Source organism: Loxodonta africana, chromosome 25 (assembly GCF_030014295.1).
Source record: "Loxodonta africana isolate mLoxAfr1 chromosome 25, mLoxAfr1.hap2, whole genome shotgun sequence".
In the NCBI taxonomy this organism is placed as follows: domain Eukaryota; kingdom Metazoa; phylum Chordata; class Mammalia; order Proboscidea; family Elephantidae; genus Loxodonta; species Loxodonta africana.
In genome coordinates this window covers 61217343-61237678 of record NC_087366.1, presented here as the reverse complement: position 1 = coordinate 61237678, position 20336 = coordinate 61217343, and the positions used below count along the sequence as shown (strand labels likewise).

Here is a 20336-nt window from a genome sequence, read left to right as displayed (position 1 = left end):
ACCTTAAATTTCCAGCAAGATAAGCCACATTCATTTCTTTCACTTTTGTTGCCTGTTGTTGTTCTTAGGTGCCCTCGACTCAACTCCAACTCATAGCGACCCTACGTACAACAAACGAAACACTGCCTGGTCCTGCGCTGTCCTCACAGTTGCCACTATGCTTGAGCCCATCATGGTAGCCATGTGCCAGTTCATCTCATTGAGGGTCTTCTAATCTTTCTCTTTCACTGACCCTCTACTTTACCAAGCATGATGTCCTTCTCCAGGGACTGATAACATGTCCTGAGTACATGAGACATAGTCTCTCCATCTTTGCTTCTAAGGAGCATTCTGGTTGTACTTCCTCGAAGACAGGTTTGTTTGTTTTTTTGTCAGTCTGTAGTATATGCAACCTTCTTCTCCAACATGTAATTCAAAGGCGTCAGTTCTTCTTTGGTCTTCCTTACTCATTGCCAGCTTTTGCACACGTGAGGCGATTAAAAACACCACAGCTTGGGTCAGGCACACCTTACTCTTCAAAGTGATGTCTTTGTTTTTCAACACTTGGAAGAGGTCTTTTGCAGCCAGTTTGCCCAGTGCAATGCATCTTTTGATTTCTTGACTGCTGCTTCCATGGGTGTTGATTGTGGATCTAAGTAAAATGAAATCCTTGACAACTTCAGTCTTTCCTCCATTCATCATGATGTGGCTTATTGGTCCAGTTGTGAGGATTTTTGCTTTCTTCATGTTGAGGTGTAATCCATACTGAAGGCTGTGGTCTTTGATGTTCATCAGTAAGTGCTTCAACTCCTCTTCACTTTCAGCAAGGAAGATTGTGTCATCTGCATAACTCAGGTTGTTAATCACATATATTCAGGGTCATCCTTTGGCTCTTGTGGCCTTGCTCTGATTTTCTTCAGTTTCAGCTTGAACTTGCATATGAGCAGTTGATGGTCTTTTCCACAGTCGGCCCCTGGTCTTATTCTGACTGATGATATCGAGCTTTTTCATCGTCTCTTTCCACAGATGTCAGTTTGATCCTGTATATTCCATCTAGTGAGATCCACATGCATCCACCGTTTATGTTGTTGAAAAAAGGTATTTGCAGTGAAGAAGTCATTGGTCTTGCAAAATTCTATCATGCGATCTCCAGCATTATTTCTGTCACCAAGGCCATATTTTCCGACTACTAATCCTGCTTTGTTTCTCAGCTTTTACAGTCTAATCATCAGTAATTACTAGTGCATCCTGATGGCATGTTTGATCAATTTCAGACTGCAGAAGTTGGTAAAAATCTTCTATTTCTTCATCTTTGGCCTTAGTGATTGGTACGTAAATTTGCATAGTGGTGTAACTGGTCTTCCTTGTAGGCTTATAGATATTATCCTATCACTGACAGTGTTGTACTTTAGGATAGATCTTGAAATGTTCTTTTTGACAATGAATACAATGCCATTTGTCTTCAAGTTGTCATTCCTGGCATAGTAGACCATGTGATTGTCCAATTTAGGATGGCCAGTACCAGTCCATTTCAGCTCACTAATGCTTAGGTTATCAATGTTTATGCGTTCCATTTCATTTTTGATGATGTCCTATTTTCCTAGATTCATACTTCGCACATTCCAGGTTCCGATTATTAATGGATGTTTGCAGCTGCTGCTTCTCATTTTGAGTCGTACCACATCAGCAAATGAAGGTCCCAAAAGCTTGACTCCATCCACGTCATTAAGGTTGGCTCTGTTTTGAGGAGGCAGCTCTTCCCCAGTCGTCTTTTGAGTGCCTTCCAGCCTGGGTGCTCATCTTCCAGCACTATGTCAGACAGTGCTCTGCTGCTCTCTGTAAGGTTTTCACTGGCTAGTTCTTTTCAGAACTAGACCACTGGGTCCTTCTTCCTAGTCTGTCTTAGTCTGAAAGCTCAATTGAAACCTGTCCTCCATGGGTGACCCTGCTGGTGTTTGAATACTGGTAGCATAGCTTCCAGCATCACAGCACAAGCCCCCACAGTGTGACAAAGTGATAGACATGTGGGGGTTTGTTGCCTAGGTACCACAGTAATTGTGATTTTAAGATAACTGCATCATTTGCCGTTCAATATGTGCTATGATCTATTTAATGTAGATCACAGTAAAAAAAAAAGTTAAAATCCGTTCGTGAAAGTGACTTTGGTGATGCACTTACAGCCTATATTTAACATCTCTTGTGCTCTCTTTCCTAGTTTGTGCGGATAATAACCACGTTCGTACTTGGACAGTGACACGGTTCAGAGGGATGATCTCTACTCAGCCAGGTTCTACTCCTTTAGCTTCGTTCAAGATACTGTCTCTGGAGGAGTCGGAAAGCCACGGGAGCTACTCCTCTGGAAACGACATAGGTAGGTAGATTATTTGGAGCATTTTCAAATACTCTGTGGGCGATGCAGAAGACACTAACTCTAGTAGAAACCTAAAAGTGGGAAAGAAATTTTTCATCTTAATTTTGAAATTTGTTTAAAACAAATTTAATGGTGTTTCTGACCAAGTTCTGTGAATTCATATTTTATTGTATAAGAAGTAATGAGACAAGAAAGAAGTAACGAGAGCAAATTTCTAATTTTCATTTTCTGAGGAGCCCTGCTGCACAATGGTTATGTGCTCAGCTACTAACTGAGAGATCGGAGATTTGAAGACACCCAGCAGTTCCATGGAAGAAAGACCAGGCAATCTGCTCCTTATGTAAAGATTACAGCCTGTAAAACCCTGTGGGGACAGTTCTGCTCGGTCACGTAGGGTCTCTGTGAGACGGTATCGACTCCATGGCACTCAACAACAGTAGTTACCATTTTCTAATTCAAACAAGGAGCTCCGGTGGTGCGGTGGCTAAGGGCTTGGCCGCTAACCAGAAGATCAGCTGATCAGTGCACCAGCCACTCCTTGGGAACCCTGGGGGCAGCTCCACTCTGTCCTGTAGGGTCGTTGTCAGTCGAATTATGTTGGCATTGGTGATAATGATCCATCATGAAACAACTTGGTACGTCTCTGCTGATACTCTGATTTCAGCAAAAGTTATATATAAACTCAGACTGGTCTTCCCATACACCTGACACACGTGTACCTGCACTGTGCCCACACTCGCGCACACTCACACGCTGTTGTCATGGAAACGTTCTCCCCAAGGTCCCATTTGAAAGAATTTATGTTGTATGTACAGTTGTATATCTGCGTTCTTGTAGTAGTTCTGTAGGGACTATTAGGTCACTAATGTACCTTTCTGATCGTTTTTTAGAACAGAAATTAGAGCACTGATAGGAAGTAGAAAAGACACATTAGAATTGATTTGCGTGAAATGATTGCATTTATACACATTTAGAACAAGCCTTGGTAGTGAAGGTTTCAAAGTAGTGTCTTTAGAAAACATAAGCTACTGATGAGAATTTTACTATCAGTCTTAGTGTTTTTAGAAAAAATGCTCAGTGTTGTCAGTTTTAACATTTGCTCTGTCATCCCAGTTCCCTACCTGATGCTGAGAACCTGAAGTTTGATTTGTATTTATTCACAAATGTTTATTGAGTACTCCCGTGACGGGAGTTATAAATTAAAATATAGCTAGCATCAACTTAGAGTATAACGCGTTGTTGTTAGGTGCCACTGAGTCAGTTCTGACTCATCACGACCCTGTGTACCACAGAGCGAAACACTGCCCGGTCCTGTGCCATTGTTTCAATCGTTGTTATACTTGAGCCCATCGTTGCAGTCACTGTGTCAATCATCTCGTTGAGGGTCTTCCTCTTTTTTTGCTGACCCTCTACCAAGCATGATGTCCTTCTCCAGGGACTGGTCCCTCCTGATAGCATGTCAGAAGTATGTGAGACAGAGTCTCGCCATCCTTGCTCCTGAGGAGCATTCTGGCTGAACTTCTTCCAAGACAGATCTTTTGTTCTCCTGGCAGTCTATGGTATATTCAATATTCTCTGCCAACACCATAACTCGAAGGCATGAATTCTGCTGTCTTCCTTATTCATGGTTCAGCTTTCACATGCTTATAAGGGGATTGAAAGCACCGTGGCTTGGGTCAGACGCATCTTAGACCTTGAAGTGACATCTTTGCTTTTTAACACTTTAAAGAAGCCTTTTGCCACAGATTGCCCAATGCGTGCATCATTTGATTTCTTGACTGCTGTTTCCATGGGCATTGATTACGGATCCAAGTCAAATGAAATCCTTGACAACTTCGGTCTTTTCTCCATTTATTGTGATGTTGCTTCCTGGTCCAGTTGTGAGGACTTTTGTTTTCTTTATGTTGAGTTATAATCCATACTGAAGGCTATAGTCTTTGATCTCCAAGACTGCTTCACTTTGAGCAAGCAAGGTTGTGTCATCTGCATAACGCCGATCGTTAATGGGTCTTCCTCCAATCCTGAGGCCCCATTCTTCTTCAGATAGTCCAGCTTCTTGGATTATTTGCCCAGCATACAGATTGAATAAGTATGGTGAAAGGATACAGCCCTGACACACACCTTTCCCGCCTTTAAACTACCTAGTATCACCTTGTTCTGTTTGAATGACTGCCTCTTGATCTATGTACAGGTTCCTCAAGCACAACTAACTGTTCTGGAATTCCCATTCTTCATAATGTTATCCATAATATGTTATGATCCATGCAGTCAAATGCTTTTGCATTGGCAATAAAACAGAGGTAAACATCTTTCCGGTATTTTCTACTTTCAGCCGGGATCCATCTGACATAAGCAGTGATATCCCTTGTTCCACATCCTGGTCTGAATCCGGCTTTAATTTCTGGCGGTTCCTTGTCAATACACTGCTGCAGTCACTTTTAAATGATCTTCAGCAAAATTTTACTTCCATGTGAAATTAATGATATCGTTTGGTAGTGCCTGCATTCAGTGGGATTGCCTTACTTTGGAATAGGCGTAAATATGGATCTCTTCCTGTCGATTGGCCAGGTAGCTGTCCTCCAAATTTCTTTGCATGTAAGAATGAGCACTTCCAGCACTGCGTCTGTTTTTTGAAACATCTCAATTGGTATTCCATCAATTCCAAGAGCTTTGGTTTTCGCCACGGTCTTTAGTGCAGCTTGGGCTTTTTCAGTGCCATCAGTTCTTGAGCATATGCTACCTTCTGAAATGACTGAATGTCAACAGTTCTTTTTGGTACAGTGACTCTGTGTATTTCTTCCATTTTCTTTAGACACTACTGCATTGTTTTAGTATTTTCCACACAGAATCCTTCAGTATTGTAACTTGAGGCTTCAATTTTTTCTTCAGTTCTTTCAGCTTGAGAAATGTCAAGCGTGTTTTTCCCTTTTGGTGTGTAACCCCAAGTCTTTGCACATGTCATTGTCATTATAATACTTTATTTTGTCTTCTCTAGCTGCCCTTTGGATTTTGCCGTTCATTTCTTTTACATCACCGTTCCTCCCTTTAGCTTTAGCTACTTGATGTTCAAGAGCAAGTTTCAAACTCTCTTCTGCCATTCATCTTGGTCTTTCTTTCTTGTTTTTTTTTAATGACCTTTTGCTTTCTTCATTTATGATGTCCTTGATGTCATTCCACAACTTGTCTGGTCTTCGATCATTAGTTCCAGTGTGTCACACCTGTTCTTGAGATGGTCTCTAAATCGAAGGTCATACTTTAGCTCTCGTGGCCTTGTTCTGATTTTCTTCAGCTTCAATTTGAACTTGCATATGAGCAATTGATGTTCTGTTCCACAGTCGGCTGGCCTTTTTCTGACTGATGATATGAAGCTTTCCCATTGTCTCTTTCCACAGATGTAGTCAGTTTGATTCCTGTGTGTTCTGGCTGGTGAGATCCACATGCATTGTTGCTCTTTATGTTGTTGAAAAAAGGTATTTGCAATGAAGAAGTCGTTTGTCCTGCAAAATTCTATCATGTAGTTGCCAGCATCCTTTCTATCACTAAGGCCATACTTTCCAACTGCTTTTCCTTCTTCGTTTCTGACTCTCGCATTCCAGTCAACTAGTAATTATCAATTCATCCTGATTGCATGTTTGATCAATTTCAGACTGCAGAAGTTGGTAAAAATCTTCAGTTTCTTTGCCTTTGACCTTAGTGGTTGATGTATAAATTTGAATAATAGTCGTTTTAACTGGTTTTCCTTATAGGCTTATGGATATCATCCTATCACTGACAGCATTTTACTTCAGGATAGATCTCGAAATGTTCTTTTTGACAATGAATGTAACGCCATCCCTCTTCAAGTTGTCATTCCCGGCATAGTAGACCATAATATGACTGATTGAAAATGGCTAATACCAGTCCATTTCAGCTCACTAATGCCTAGGGTGTCAATGTTTATGTATTACATTTCATTTTTGACGACTTCTGATTTTCCTAGAGTCATGCTTCATACGTTGCATATTCAGGTCATTAGTGGTTGTTTGCAGCTGTTACTTCTCAATTTTGAATTGTGCCAGCAGTTTAAGGTCCTGAAAGCTTGACTCCATCCATTTCATTAAGGCTGACTCTACTTTGAGGAGGCAGCTCTTCCCCAGTTGTATTTTGACTGCCCTCCAACCTGAGGGGCTCATCTTCAGGCACTGTATCAGACAGTGTTCTGCTGTTGCTCATAAAGATTTCACTGGGTAACTTTTTCAGAAGTAGACCACCAGGTTCTTCTTTCTAGTCTATTTTAGTCTGGAAGCTCAGCTGAAACCTGCCTGCCGTGGGTGACCCTGCTCATATTTGAATAATAGTATCATGAGTGGTGGGAATAAAAAGGAAGCAATTGTATCTTGGACAGAAGATGTAGGGCAGAAAGCACGCAGGGACATAGTGTCAACTCTCTGATAGCTGTTGTAAGTACACCCTCATTTAATCTTCTTGACAATTATATGAGTAGATACTATCCCCCACTTAATATTTAAGGAAACATTCAAACATGGTGCTTCATAAAGGTAGTAATGTTTGAACTGACACATGAAGGATGAGTAGGAGTATAGTGGCTATGAAACTCCTAGGTTGGGGTATTTTCTGGAAGAAAAAAACAGCGTGTTGAAAAGATTAGATGCAAAGAGAACCTGGCTAACTTGGAAAATTTTGAAAGGTCATTAATTGGTGAATCATAGGGTTTATGGGTGAGACTCGTAGGACATGAGACAGGATAGATAGGCCTCTATAGACCAGACTAAGGAGTTCAGATTTTATCTCATAATAGGGAAGGTTTTGAAGAGTTTTGTGAATTATGTTTGATTTGTATTAAACACACAGTTCATTCGTTCATGAGTATGTAAGAAGACTTAGGGAGCAGTGAAGCAAGGAAGCCCAGAAGGAGGGATGTATTAATTACCTAGAGAGGAGGAAATGGATTCATTAGGAATCAGAGGGCATGGTAATTGATTAGATGTGGCCGAAAAGGAAGAGGAAAGAGTCCAGAATGACCTTCAGACTCTGAGTTGGAAAATGGAGTAACTAAATGTCATTAAATAAAGAAAAGTAGAAGGGGCTTGCTTGAAAAAGAGAATGAGTTCAGATTTGTGTATTTTAAGCGAGGTTGTCTGTGGATTCCATTAGGTGTTAGCATACAGAGGCTGGACCTCTGGAGAAAGACCTCAACTGGAAATTATACTTAGGAGTCACCAGCATAGAAGAAGCAGTTGAAACACTGGGAGTAGACGAGATTGTTCAGGAGAAAATGTATAATGTGAATAAAAAGGTACTTAGAAACAGCCCTTTAAAATACCTGTAAAATATTTAGAAGAAGCAGGAATGTTGTTATTTTCTCTCTATAGTTTTTGTTTAAAAAAAAATAACCTATGAGATAGACATATAGATCAGTGGAACAGAATAGAGCCCAGTTTCAGTAGGGTGATAGGGTAGAGTCTAGATTACGGTGGGTAATGGAGTAATGAAAATATTGGAAGTTATGAAAGAAAGAAGCAATGAGGCTAATAGAAGATAATGAAGTTCAAAGGTCCTTTTCTGGATTCCTTCTTCTTCAAGATAGAAAAGGTCTGAGGATATTTCATGTTCTGAAGGAAAACCAGCAAGGGGAGATGATTTAGAGAAGTACATATTTGGAAGCAGTGGTTCATAAAGTAAGGTGTAAGGCTGCAAGTTATGGGGGAATGTCAAAACAGGGTAAAGCTAGAGAGAGGAAGAAGATAGTTCTGTGTTTTCGTCTTTTCGTTCCTAGTTATGTGTTACTTATCTCTGCTTTGACTTTGTTTATGGGTTATTGGATGAGAATATCAAAACAATGTAAAGTTAGAGGAGGAAGAAGATAGTCCCTCACTGTGTTTTAGTCTTATCGTTCCTAGTTGTGTGTTTCTGCTTGACTTTGTGTATGGATTATTGAATGAGAAGAGTCGTTTCATTCCAGTGGAATTAGATACCGAACTTGTGCAGTAATTGAGTGACTGCATAGTGTAGTGAAGAGCCAGACAGCTTTGGGAATTCCGGTTCCACCACATAGGACCTATGAGATCTTGCTTAACTGATCTCTTGGTGCCATAGTTTTCTTGTCTGTAAAATGGACATAATAATAGTGCCTCCATTATGTGTTTATGACGATGATTGTTGCTGTTAGCTTCTGTTGAGTCATCCCTTGACTCAGGGTGACACAGACAGAAGGAATGGAATACTGCTCAGCCCTGTACCATCCCCACAATCAGTTGCTGATTGGATCCTTGTCATCCACAGGGCTTTCATGGAAAGTAAAGGCCTCTCTAGTCTGGAAGCTCCTCAGAAACGTGTTCAGCATCATAGCAACACACAAACCTCCACATAAGATGGGTGATGTCTGTGTAGGAAGTACATTGACTGGGAATAACCCAGGTTTCTTGGCTTGGAAGGCAAGACTTCTACCACTGAGCCACCAATGCCCATTGGTGGTGGTGGTTAATGATTGTTGTTATTATGTGCTGTCAAGTCAATTTTGACTCATAGTGACCTCCTAAGACAGTAGAACTGTCTCATAGGGTTTCCCTGGCTCTCATCCCTGTGAAAACAGATTGCCAGGTCTTTCCCTTGCAGAGCTGCTGGGTGGGTTTGAACTGCCAACCTTTCAGTTAGTAGTCAGGGACTTAAAAAATTTGCCCTCCAGGGCTCCTTTTACGATTGTTGTTGTTATTAGGTGCCCTCGAGTCAATTCCGACTCTCAGCGACCCTATGCACAACAGAACGAACACTGCCCAGTCCTGCACCATCGTTATGATCATTGTTATGCTTGAGCTCATTGTAGCCATGGTGTCAGTCCACCTCATTGAGGGTCTTCCTCTTCCGCCGACCCTGTACTTTGCCAAGCATCACGTCCCTCTCCAGGGACTGATCCCTCCTTACAATATGTCCAAAGTATATAAGATGTAGTCTCGCCATCCTTGCTTCCAAGGAGCATTCTGGCCGCACTTCTTCCAAGACACATTTGTTCGTTCTTTTGCCAATCCATGGTATATTCACTGTTCTTCGCCAATGCCACAGTTCAAAGGCGTCAGTTTTTCTTCTGTCTTCCTTATTCATTGTCTAGCTTTCATGTGCATATGATGCTATTGAAAATACCATGGCTTGTATCAGGTGCACCTTAATCTTCAAGGTGACAACTTTGCTTTTCAACACTTTAAAGAGTTGCTTTGCAGCAGATTTACCCAATGCAGTGCGTTGTTTGATTTCTTGACTGCTGCTTCCGTGGCTGTTGATTATGGATCCAAGTAAAATGAAAATCCTTGACAACTTCAATCTTTTCTCCATTTATCATGATGTTGCACATTGGTCCAGTTATGAGGATTTTGGTTTCCTTTTTATGTTGAGGTGCAATCCACACTCAAGGCTGTGGTCTTTGATCTTCATCAGTAAGTGCTTCAAGTCCTCTTCACTTTCAGCAAGCAGGGTGGTGTCATCTGCATAACACAGGTTGTTAATGAGTCTTCCTCCAATCCTGATGCCCCGTTTTTCTTCATATAGTCCAGCTTCTTGAATTATTTGCTCAGCATACAGATTAAATAGGTATGGTGAAAGAATACAACCCTGACGCACACCTTTCCTGACTTGAAACCAATCAGTATCCCCTTGTTCTGTCCGAACAACTGCCTCTTGATCTATGAAAAGGTTCCTCATGAGCACAATTAAGTGTTCTGGAATTCCCATTCTTTGCAGTGTTATCCATAATTTGTTATGATCCACACAGTCGAATGCCTTTGCATAGTCAATAAAACACAGGTAAACATCCTTCTGGTATTCTCTGCTTTCAGCCAGGATCCATCTGACATTAGCAATGATATCCCTGGTTCCACATCCTCTTCTGAGACCAGCCTGAGTTTCTGGCATTTCCCTGTCGATATACTGCTGCAGCCATTTATGAATGATCTTCAGCAAAATTTTGCTTGTGTGTGATATTAATGATATTGTTCTATAATTTCCACATTCGGTTGGATCACCTTTCTTGGGAATAGGCATAAATATGGATCTCTTCCAGTCAGTTGGCCAGGAAGCTGTCTTCCATATTTCTTGGCATAGACGAGCGAGCACCTCCAGCACTGCATCTGTTTGTTGAAACATCTTAATTGATATTCCGTCAATTCCTGGAGGCTTGTTTTTCACCAATGCATTCAGAGCAGCTTGGACTTCTTCCTTCAGTACCATCGGTTCCTGATCATCTGCCACCTCTTGAAATGGTTGAGTATCGACTAATTCCTTTTTGTATAACGACTCTGTGTATTCCTTCCATCTTCTTTTGATGCTTCCTGCGTCGTTTAATATTTTCCCCATGAAATCCTTCACTATTGCAACTCGAGCCTTGAATTTTTCCTCAGTTCTTTCAGTTTGAGAAATGCTGAGCGTGTTCTTCCTTTTTGGTTTTGTATCTCCAGCTTTTTGCACATGTCATTATAATACTTTATCTTCTCAAGCTGCCTTGGAAATCTTCAGTTCTTTTACTTCATCAGTTCTTCCTTTTGCTTTAGTTGCTCAATGTTTGAGAGCACGTTTCAGAGCCTTCTCTGACATCCATCTTGGTCTTTTCTTTCTTTCCTGTCTTTTCAGTGACCTCTTGCTTTCTTCATGGATGATGTCCCTGATGTCATTCCACAACCCGTCTGGTCTTCAGTCACTAGTGTTCAGTGCGTCAAATCTATTCTTGAGATGGTCTCTGAATTCAGGTGGGATATACTCAAGGTCATACTCTGGCTCTCGTGGACTTGCTCTGATTTTCTTCAGTTTCACCTTCAACTTGCATATGAGCAATTGACGGTCTCTTCCACAGTCGGCCCCTGGCCTTGTTCTGGCTGATGATATCGAGCTTTTCCATTGTCTTTTTCCACAGATGTAGTCAAATTGATTCCTGTGTGTTCCATCTGGCGAGGTCCATGTGTATAGTCGCCATTTATGTTGGTGAAAGAAGGTATTTGCAATGAAGAAGTCCTTGGTATTATAAAATTCTGTCGTTCGATCTCCAGGATTGTTTCTGTCACCAAGGCCATATTTTCCAACTACTGATCCTTCTTTGTTTCCAACTTTGGCATTCCAATCTCCAGTAATTATCAATGCATCTTGATTGCAGATTGCATGTTCTATCAATTTCAGACTGCAGCAGCTGATAAAAATCTTCTATTTCTTCATCTTTGGCCCTAGTGGTTGGTGCGTAAATTTGAATAATGGTCGTATTAACTGGTCTTCCTTGTAGGCATAAAGATATTATCCTATCACTGACAGTGTTGTACTTCAGGATAGATCTTGAAATGTTCTTTTTGACCGTGAATGCAACACCACTCCTCTTCGAGTTGTCATTCCCAACATAGGAGACTATATGATTGTCCAATTCAGAATGGCCAATACCAGTCCATTTCAGCTCACTAATGCCTAGGATATCGATGTTTATGCGTTCCATTTCATTTTTGACGATTTCCAATTTTCCTAGATTCATACTTTGTACATTCCAGGTTCCGATTATTAGTGGATGTTTGCATCTGTTTCTTCTTATTTTGAGTTGTGCCACATCAGCAAATGAAGGTCCCGAAAACTTGACTCCATCCACGTCATTAAGGTCGACTCTACTTTGAGGAGGCAGCCCTTCCCCAGTCATGTTTTGAGTGCCTTCCAACCTGGGGGGCTCATCTTGCAGCACTATATCAGACAGTGTTCTGCTGCTATTCATAAGGTTTTCACTGGCTAATGCTATTCAGAAGTAGACTGCTGGGTCCTTCTTCCTAGTCTGTCTTAGTCTGGAAGCTGAGCTGAAACCTGTCCTCCATGGATGACCCTGGTGGTATCTGAATATCGGTGGCATAGCTTCCAGCATCGCAGCAACACACAAAGCCCCCACAGTACAACAAACTGACAGACACGTGGGAGTTATGATGGTTAGAACGAGTTAATATTTGAAAAGTATTTATTGTGGCACACAGTAAGCACTATATAACCAAAACGAAACCCGTTGCTCTCGAGTTGATTCTGACTCATAGCGACCCTATAGGACAGAGTAGAACCGTCCCATAGAGCTTCCAAGTAGCGCCTGTTGTATTTGAACTGCTGACCTTTTGGGTAGCAGCCAGAGCTCTTACCCACTGTACTACCCGGGTTTCTAAGCACTATGTGAGTGTATATTATCATTTCATTTATGAATTGGGTATGGCTCACATTAGATTACTTCAAATATGTGGTCTTAAAAAGTTTTTTGTACAAATTTTTTTTCATAGAAATTTTTATAAGTTGATATTTTAATAAGGATAATGGGAAAAGGGAATTGCTGTTTAGATTTAATGTTTAAATTTTGCATAAAAACAGTTTTTCTCTACGTTGTTGTTCAAAATCTAACAGGTAATGGGCCATTTACCTGCCTTGCCAAGTACAAGATAGTTTAAGAAAAAAAATTTGAATCTTTCTTTTTAGATTGAAAACCTTGCAGAGTTTTAATCAGTTTCACTCAGTAGTGAATTTTGTATTGTTAAGGTTTCTTTTTTGGCTTACCAATTTCTCTACATAAAGTCGTGTCCTTTTGATTGGCATCTTAAAAAAAAAAAAAAAAAAGAACGTGCTGGATTAATGGATGCTTAAAAAAAAATTAAATTCCATTTAATGAAATTTTACTTTATTTTTTATAAAAGTTTTGCATATTGGCTTTTCAAAAAAAGGTAAAATCAAGACTGAAGCTTTTGGAGTTCTAAAGAACTTAAACACATCCCCGAAGATAGTAACTGTAGAACTTATATTTAAGTAGGTGTGTTTCTAGTACTGCTAACACATAACCTTAAACAAATTATTGCCTTGGCTTTTACGGCCTTAGTACTTAAAATGTCATGTTGAAGCATTATACATTTCTTAGAAACAATTTTGATGCAAGTTAAAGTACTCGTCGCTTTGCATTTTGTGTGTGATATTGATGTGGAATGCAGTGGTACATTGATAGGCATGAAAACTTTTTGGTTTTGGTCTTAATGTTCCTTTTTTTTTAATGAAACATTTAAATTGTAATTAATCTCTTGACATTTTCTGTTTTCTGATCAAGGGCCTTTTGGAGAGCGAGATGACCAACAGGTGTTTATCCAGAAAGTTGTTCCCATCACTAACAAACTGTTTGTGCGACTCTCGTCTACCGGGAAAAGGTAACTTTACTGTAAAGATAGAGCTGTTTAGGAGTCGCTTTGTCTTACGAATCCTGTGGCATACTTTGGCATACGGGTCAGAGCCGCCTGGGAACAAACCGTTGAGAGAGAAGTTTGTTCATTAACTTGTGATCGTTATAACTTAAAATTAATCCAGTAGGTTTAGTGGTCATTCTCTGGGATTTACTAAGATTTTCACTGATGCTGTGGGCAGTTAGGAAGGACTAATGATAGAGAGTTAGGAGCCCTGATGCTGCAGTGGTTAAGCTTAAAGATTACCCAGAAAAAAAGCCACTGCCATCGTATGGATTCTGACGCATGCACCCTTGTACGACAGAGTGGAGCTGTCCCGTAGAGCTTCCAAGGCTGACGTCTCTATGGAAGCAGAGCACCAGGTCTTTCTCCCTCAGGGTAGCTGGGAGGTTCGAACTGCTAACCTTTCGGTTAGCAGCTGATCGCTTAACCATTGCGTCACCAGGACTCCTCCCGCTAAGATTATAGCCTAGGAAGCCCTACGGGGCCATTCTGCTCTGTCCTGTAGGGTTGCTGTGAGCAGACAGTACGTGACAACAGCAACAGCAGTGTAACAGAACGAGAATGCTGAATTCGATGAGGTACAGTTGGGCCAGTTCTAATTCTGATCCGTCTTCTCGCTGGCTGTGTAAAGCCAGGTTAGGTTATGTTGTTTCCCTGAGCCCCAGTTTCTTCATTTATAAAATAAGGTTCAGCCGCCTTGGCAGAGCATCATAGGATACAGTGAGTTAAAAACACGTTAAATGTCTTACGTAGTCCCCGAGTATGATACATGTTCAATAGATGTTAGTTTCTTTTTTTTTTCATTTGACTGAAATTTACCCCTTTTAAAATATTTTTTATAGCTTCAAACCAGTTGAACTTTAACATTTCTCCCCTTTCAAAACAAAATTTTTTGCCAAACTGGTGAATATGTAAAACTCCTGTTAATAGGCATTGGGAAGGTTACTGGTTTTCACCCTAACGTCGTTAATGCTGCCTCTGTTCCCATAACCCTTCAGCCGCCTTTACTTCAGCTTCTGCTCTCTTACTGCTTAGTCTTTGAATGAATACGCTCTTTGAGAGGTGATCAGCTTTCTTTCCATCAAAGTTCACTGCATGTAGTCATCAATGAATTCCCCTCAGAAAATGGTCTTTTTGTATGCGTACTATCTTTTTGACAGCTTTTTTTTTTTTTTTAAGAAAATGTATTAAGAGCCTGTAATATAGTTAGAGGCCAAATTATTATCTCAGGAAATACTATAAATCACTGTAATTTAGTATTTTATGCATATTAAGGGAGGAAGCTGCCAAATGTTTATTAAAACTGATGTCATAATGTAACATTTTATAACAATGCAATATCTCAGATCCTTGTTCAATTCTAATGTCCTCCCCCCTTCTGTTACTTCATATAATAGCAATTTATTGTAATGAACTATAGTTTCTGCGTGATAAAAATTTAATAATTTTTAAAGTTGTGATTCTAGAGGAAAAGCCTATATAGTTATGAAAATAACAAGCATAGATTCCATTGTAGAATTAAATAGAAAATCAGCCCTTGATGAAGCTAATGTGAAACAAATTTTTTCTTTAAAAGACAGTTTTTAATGGCGAAAAGTGAAATGAAAGCATTGTATTGAAAGTGAAGAGGAGGAAAACCTGTGAAGAAAGTTTTAAAAAAAGGAAGAAGGAATTCTGAGGAATCTATCCTATAGGAGAAAAAAAAGTAAACTGATACATTTGTTTATGTGCAGATAGGAATGTTGATTTTTTTTAACCATAATTAGGAATTATAGATTTAGTTTTTTTTTTAATTATGTCCCAGATATTATTCTAAAATCATTGTGATTAACTACATTAACAATAATGAGAAAATTTTGATAATCTCACTCAACACAGAAAAAACATTTGGCTGAAGCCAACAGCTTTTTGGAGTAAATAAAAAAATCATAGAGAACTAAAATAAAGGGGAAATTATTTAATATGATACATAATACCTACAGAAACCATTGTAGCGAACCTCATCCTCAGTGGTGAAATACTGAAGCTTTCCCCTTGAGATCAGGAATGAGACTAGATAGCCCATGTCACCCTGTGTGGGCATTCAGTAAACTTGTTTCCCTCCTTTTGGCCTTGCCTGGTAGGATGCTCAGCTAAGCTTCGTATTCTGCTCTTATGCATCCTACATTTATATGGATTGTATTTCCTCTTCCTCCTCTATTTTTTGACTGTTTGTTGGCTCAGCATGTCGTGTTTTTTAGATAAGCCTCCTCAGCTCTATTTTGAAGTAGGCTGGGGTAAATAATTCAGTCAAGTACTGTTGTATCAGTTCTTCTGTCACTTGGGGGAAATTATTTGCCAGCATAGTCCCTTGGTTTCCTCATTTGTCTAACATGAATAGCAATTGTCCTTTCTCAAGTTTTCTTTTATTAGTCATGTGAAATAACTGTAAAAATGCTTTGAAGAGTTAAGAGTGTTTTCCTATGGGAGGATACTATTTAGGTCATCCCCATACAATTGTGTATTCTTTTTGGTTTCAGGTTTTTTTAATTGATGCATAAATTGTAAATGACCTCTCAAGATCTCTTCTAGCGTGATGTCTGTTTGCTTGGTTTCAGTCTTCCTTTTTGGTTTCAAATTTCCTTTTGAAGAATTGCCCATTCCCATCAAGGCTCTTTCTGTTTTTCTTTCAAGTCCAAGTTTGACTTAAATTAGTTGGCTTATTTCAGTTATTTAATAATACATTGTTTTGTAAGAGCCTGTTTTGTGTAGACTCGAAGAAACAAGGCTCGAGTTTTATTTCCTGTTTACTTGCTTTGACCTCTTTAAGTCTCAGTTTTAGATAAGTGCAGTATTCAACTGTAACTTTGCAAATAAAACAAACACACCGCCATCGGGTTAATTCTGACTCGTAATTAGTAAAAAAAAAAAAAATCTGTAAATCTAAATCTACAGATAAAAAATGTCATTCCCCGTGGCTTACTACTCTGCAATGTCTTTTGCAGAATATGTGAGATCCAGGCTGTGGATTGTACTACCATCTCCTCGTTCACGGTGCGGGAGTGTGAAGGCTCCAGCAGGATGGGCTCCAGGCCGAGGCGCTATCTGTTCACAGGCCACACAAACGGCAGCATTCAGATGTGGGATCTGACCACTGCTATGGATATGGTTAACAGAAGTGAAGATAAGGGTAGGTCGCCACTTGCAGAGGTGTTTGTTGTCGAATAAGCTTTTGACGTAAGTGAGTTAACAGCACTTGTTCTCCTAAGATGTAGGTGGTCCAACTGAAGAAGAGCTGCTCAAATTGCTGGATCAGTGTGACCTGAGTACTTCTCGCTGTGCCACTCCCAACATCAGCCCGGCCACGTCTGTGGTTCAGCACAGCCGTCTGCGTGAGTCCAATTCCAGGTAGGTCAGGAATAGAGTACTACAGCACAAGTTGAATTACTGATTACTTTTGGAAAAATTGGGAGAAATAGTTTTGCTTGAAAGTCGTATTTCTTGAGGTACATTTTTAATTCAGACTTCATTCTGATGTTCAGTTTTTTAATCTTGCTAGATTTCTTATCTGCATGCATATTTGTGGTTCTTCTCATAGAAAAAAATTTTTTGTCTTTTAACTTATTTGCAAAGTGGTACAAATTTGGATGTCTTTTATGTGATCAAGAATTCACTCAGGACAATTGGCATCATAAAATCTGTTAAGAAAACATTCTGCTTGGGAGAGTGGCGTCTGGGGTCTTAAACGCTAGCAAGCGGCCATCTAAGATGCATCAATTGGTCTCAACCCACCCAGAACAAAGGAGAATGAAGAACACCAAGGTCACAAGATAATTATGAGCCCAACTACAACCTCTGACTGCTCTGACAGGGAACACAACAAAGAACCCCTGAGGGAGCAGGAGAGCAGTGGGATGCAGACCCCAGAGGCCATGTTCCCCAGACCTTCTGTTAGCCCAAGACAGGAACCATTCCTAAAGCCTTTATCCCTATTGCCTCAGGGACACATTAATGAAAATGGTTATATTATCTTGCCTAATCTTTAAAAAAGTTTTTTTTTTTTTAATCTTACATTTAGGCATTATGTGCTTTTAATAAAATGACACAGTGTGTCTTTGTTAGTTAAACCATTTTACAGAAACTTCCAAACGCTGAATCATATTGGTTCCATATTGGTTTCAAAGATTCTTCGCAGCTTTTCAGCTGTTCAGAAATCCAGCATGACTGTGGATATGTGTGTGGTATTTTATGCATTGGTAGTTTAATGCGTGTTGTATATGTAAAATGGTATGTAATACCAACCTGTAAAAAACCAAATATATATAAACATGGATACAGTATACTTTATACTTACATAATGTGTTCGTATCAGCAGTTTATTTGTTAAGATATGCACCTGAAAAACCCCAGAAAGAGAACTGAACTATAACTTTTTAAAAATGTATTTCAGCCTTCAGCTTCAGCACCACGAAGCCATCCACGAAGCAGCTACATATGGTTCCGTGAGGCCTTACAGGGAGAGTCCTCTGTTGGCAAGGGCAAGGAGGACGGAGAGCTTTCACAGTTACCGAGAATTCCAGACTATTAATGTGAACAGAAATGTAGAAAGAGCTGTCCCTGAAAATGGTAGCTTGGGTCCAATCCAAGCTGAAATGAAGCGGGCAACAGGGGAATGTAATGCATCTGAGAGAAAGTCTCCTGGAGCAGAAATAAAAACTTTGAAAGAAGCAGATAGTGGATTGGAAGCTCATAAAACAGCTGAAGGCTTTTCTGAATCCAAGAAAAGATCATCGGAAGATGAAAATGAAAATAGAGTCGAGCTAAGGAAGAAAGGAGGATTTGAAGGGGGAGGGTTCCTAGGGAGGAAGAAGGTTCCCTACCTGTCCTCACCAAGTACCTCTGATGGAGGGACCGACTCGCCTGGTACTGCGTCCCCATCTCCTACGAAGACCACACCATCTCCTCGACACAAAAAGAGTGATTCTTCAGGTCAAGAGTATAGCTTGTGAAGACTCAACAAAATGAATAGTTGTTCTGTGAAATTTAGATGAAAGTTAACCTTTCCTGGATCTCAGATAACTTAGTTTTTACATCAAAACCTTACAGGTTAAAATTGGACTTCATTTATAACAGAATTACCAGAAGTAAAGGAGCTAATATAACCTTACTACTAAATGTTTTTGGAAATCTTTTTTTTTTTTTTTTAGTTTTACAGCACCTTTAACAGAATCATTTGTAAAGCGAGAGTCTGTTTCCACATTTAGCTGCTGTCTGTTGGTTGTGGAAACGAAGTACCTCATCGTAAGAGGATGGTGCCCATATGTATATGTGAGTGTCCTTTTAGGGCACGGGAATCACCAGACTGGGCTCCTGGTCGTGATTAGGCCTGGGGCTTGTATTGCAATGTTGTCCTGAGTGAATCACATAATTCTCTTCAGAACTTGATCTCCCAGCCCTTGTTGTGTTTGCAAAGTGTTTACCAGATATTTGAATGAGGTGCTATGTTTGTGAAAAAAATCACATAATTGAAAACACTATTGATGTTGCATACCAGATTCCACTGTGTAGGGAGCACTTGAGGATATATGTATGTTTTACTGTGGGTCATTTTCTGGTTCTCATTGTTGGAGTTCTTAAGTCTTAGCAAGCATCACCAATATTAAATGCCAAAAGTCCATTTGAACTTTCTTTTAAGTTGGAGCAATTGTCTGTGTTTGAACTGATGAAATAAAAGTAATAAATGAGGGCAAAGCTTTTAGTGCCCAGAGTGGAAAGCTGTATCAGTGGCCAGTCTGTCTGGCATCTTTTTCTTTTTCCATGTCAATAACCAAAATAATTAAACTTAGAATGTGGTCACTTTGTTAAGCTTTTGAGACTACAGTTCTGAATTTTTGGTTAATGGTTTTGGCTGCTGTAAAAATATTGAATATATTTTGAACTGTAAGGGCAAAAGATTTGTACTTTTTTCCCTCATTTAATTGGAATGATTGTCAAGTTTCTGCAAATAGGGTAATTATAAATTTAAATCATTAACCGTTCATTGGTGAATAATGTGTATATTCCCATTCTAAGAAATAAGTGAGTAAAGTTGAAATAAATTGTTTAAAGTTTGCTGTATTGCCAGTGGTTTCATAATAATTGTATTTATTTATCAATTCAAATAAAAATAATTGAAACAATTTGTTTTTGTTATTTGAGGGACAGGCGTCTTCTGTAAAGTGCACCTGCTTATTTTTGTTCATTGCTTCTTTCCATAATGAAAGGGGAGGGGGAAGGGAGAACTTGAATATCTATGAAAACTAAGTTGTATGACCATGTGGGAAAATGTTCAGCAAAGCACGATTTCAGAATTACTAACTAAAGAATTGTGACTTTCTTATACTCATCTTCCTCATTGTCACAGTTGTGTGAAGGTTGTGTATGCAAGAAAGAAAATTTTAAAAAGTAAAGTACTTACCCCATCTTTTCCTAGAGTAAAATATAGACTTTCCTAGAGTAAAAGTCTATAAAACAAAACCATTATATAGTAAAATCTTATAAAAAGGCACCTCAGTGTACTGTGGATTGCATTATTCTACAAGTCAAATCTTGTTTATTTCTCTCACCTAGAGGAGTTTGAACCTTGATGTTAGAGTTGGAGTCTGAGCCTATGCTGGCACTTTGTAACCTTGAGCAGGCTGTCCCCACCAAGCTTAAGTTTCTTACTCCTGCCTCATTAGGGTGGTTGTGACAAGAAGAGAAGGACTTGAAATGAATCTCTGTGCTTTGTGTGGTTGATGGGAAACAAGAACAGAATT

At 39.6% G+C, this 20336-nt stretch overlaps 1 protein-coding gene across 2 annotated transcripts in view; it reads left to right on the top strand.

Annotated features, from left to right (window-relative positions):
* The window catches only part of KCTD3 (potassium channel tetramerization domain containing 3), a 57370-nt gene extending 37711 nt beyond the window's left edge, over positions 1-19659 (top strand). For both annotated transcript variants that reach the window (XM_064276907.1, XM_064276906.1), the window contains exons 14-18: positions 2195-2350; positions 13428-13524; positions 16545-16729; positions 16809-16947; positions 17990-19659. In XM_064276907.1, coding sequence (XP_064132977.1) covers positions 2195-2350; positions 13428-13524; positions 16545-16729; positions 16809-16947; positions 17990-18548 — 1136 coding nt within the window. In that variant the 3' untranslated portion in view covers positions 18549-19659. The remainder of the gene's footprint in view (positions 1-2194; positions 2351-13427; positions 13525-16544; positions 16730-16808; positions 16948-17989) is intronic.
* Positions 19660-20336: the final 677 nt, after the last annotated feature.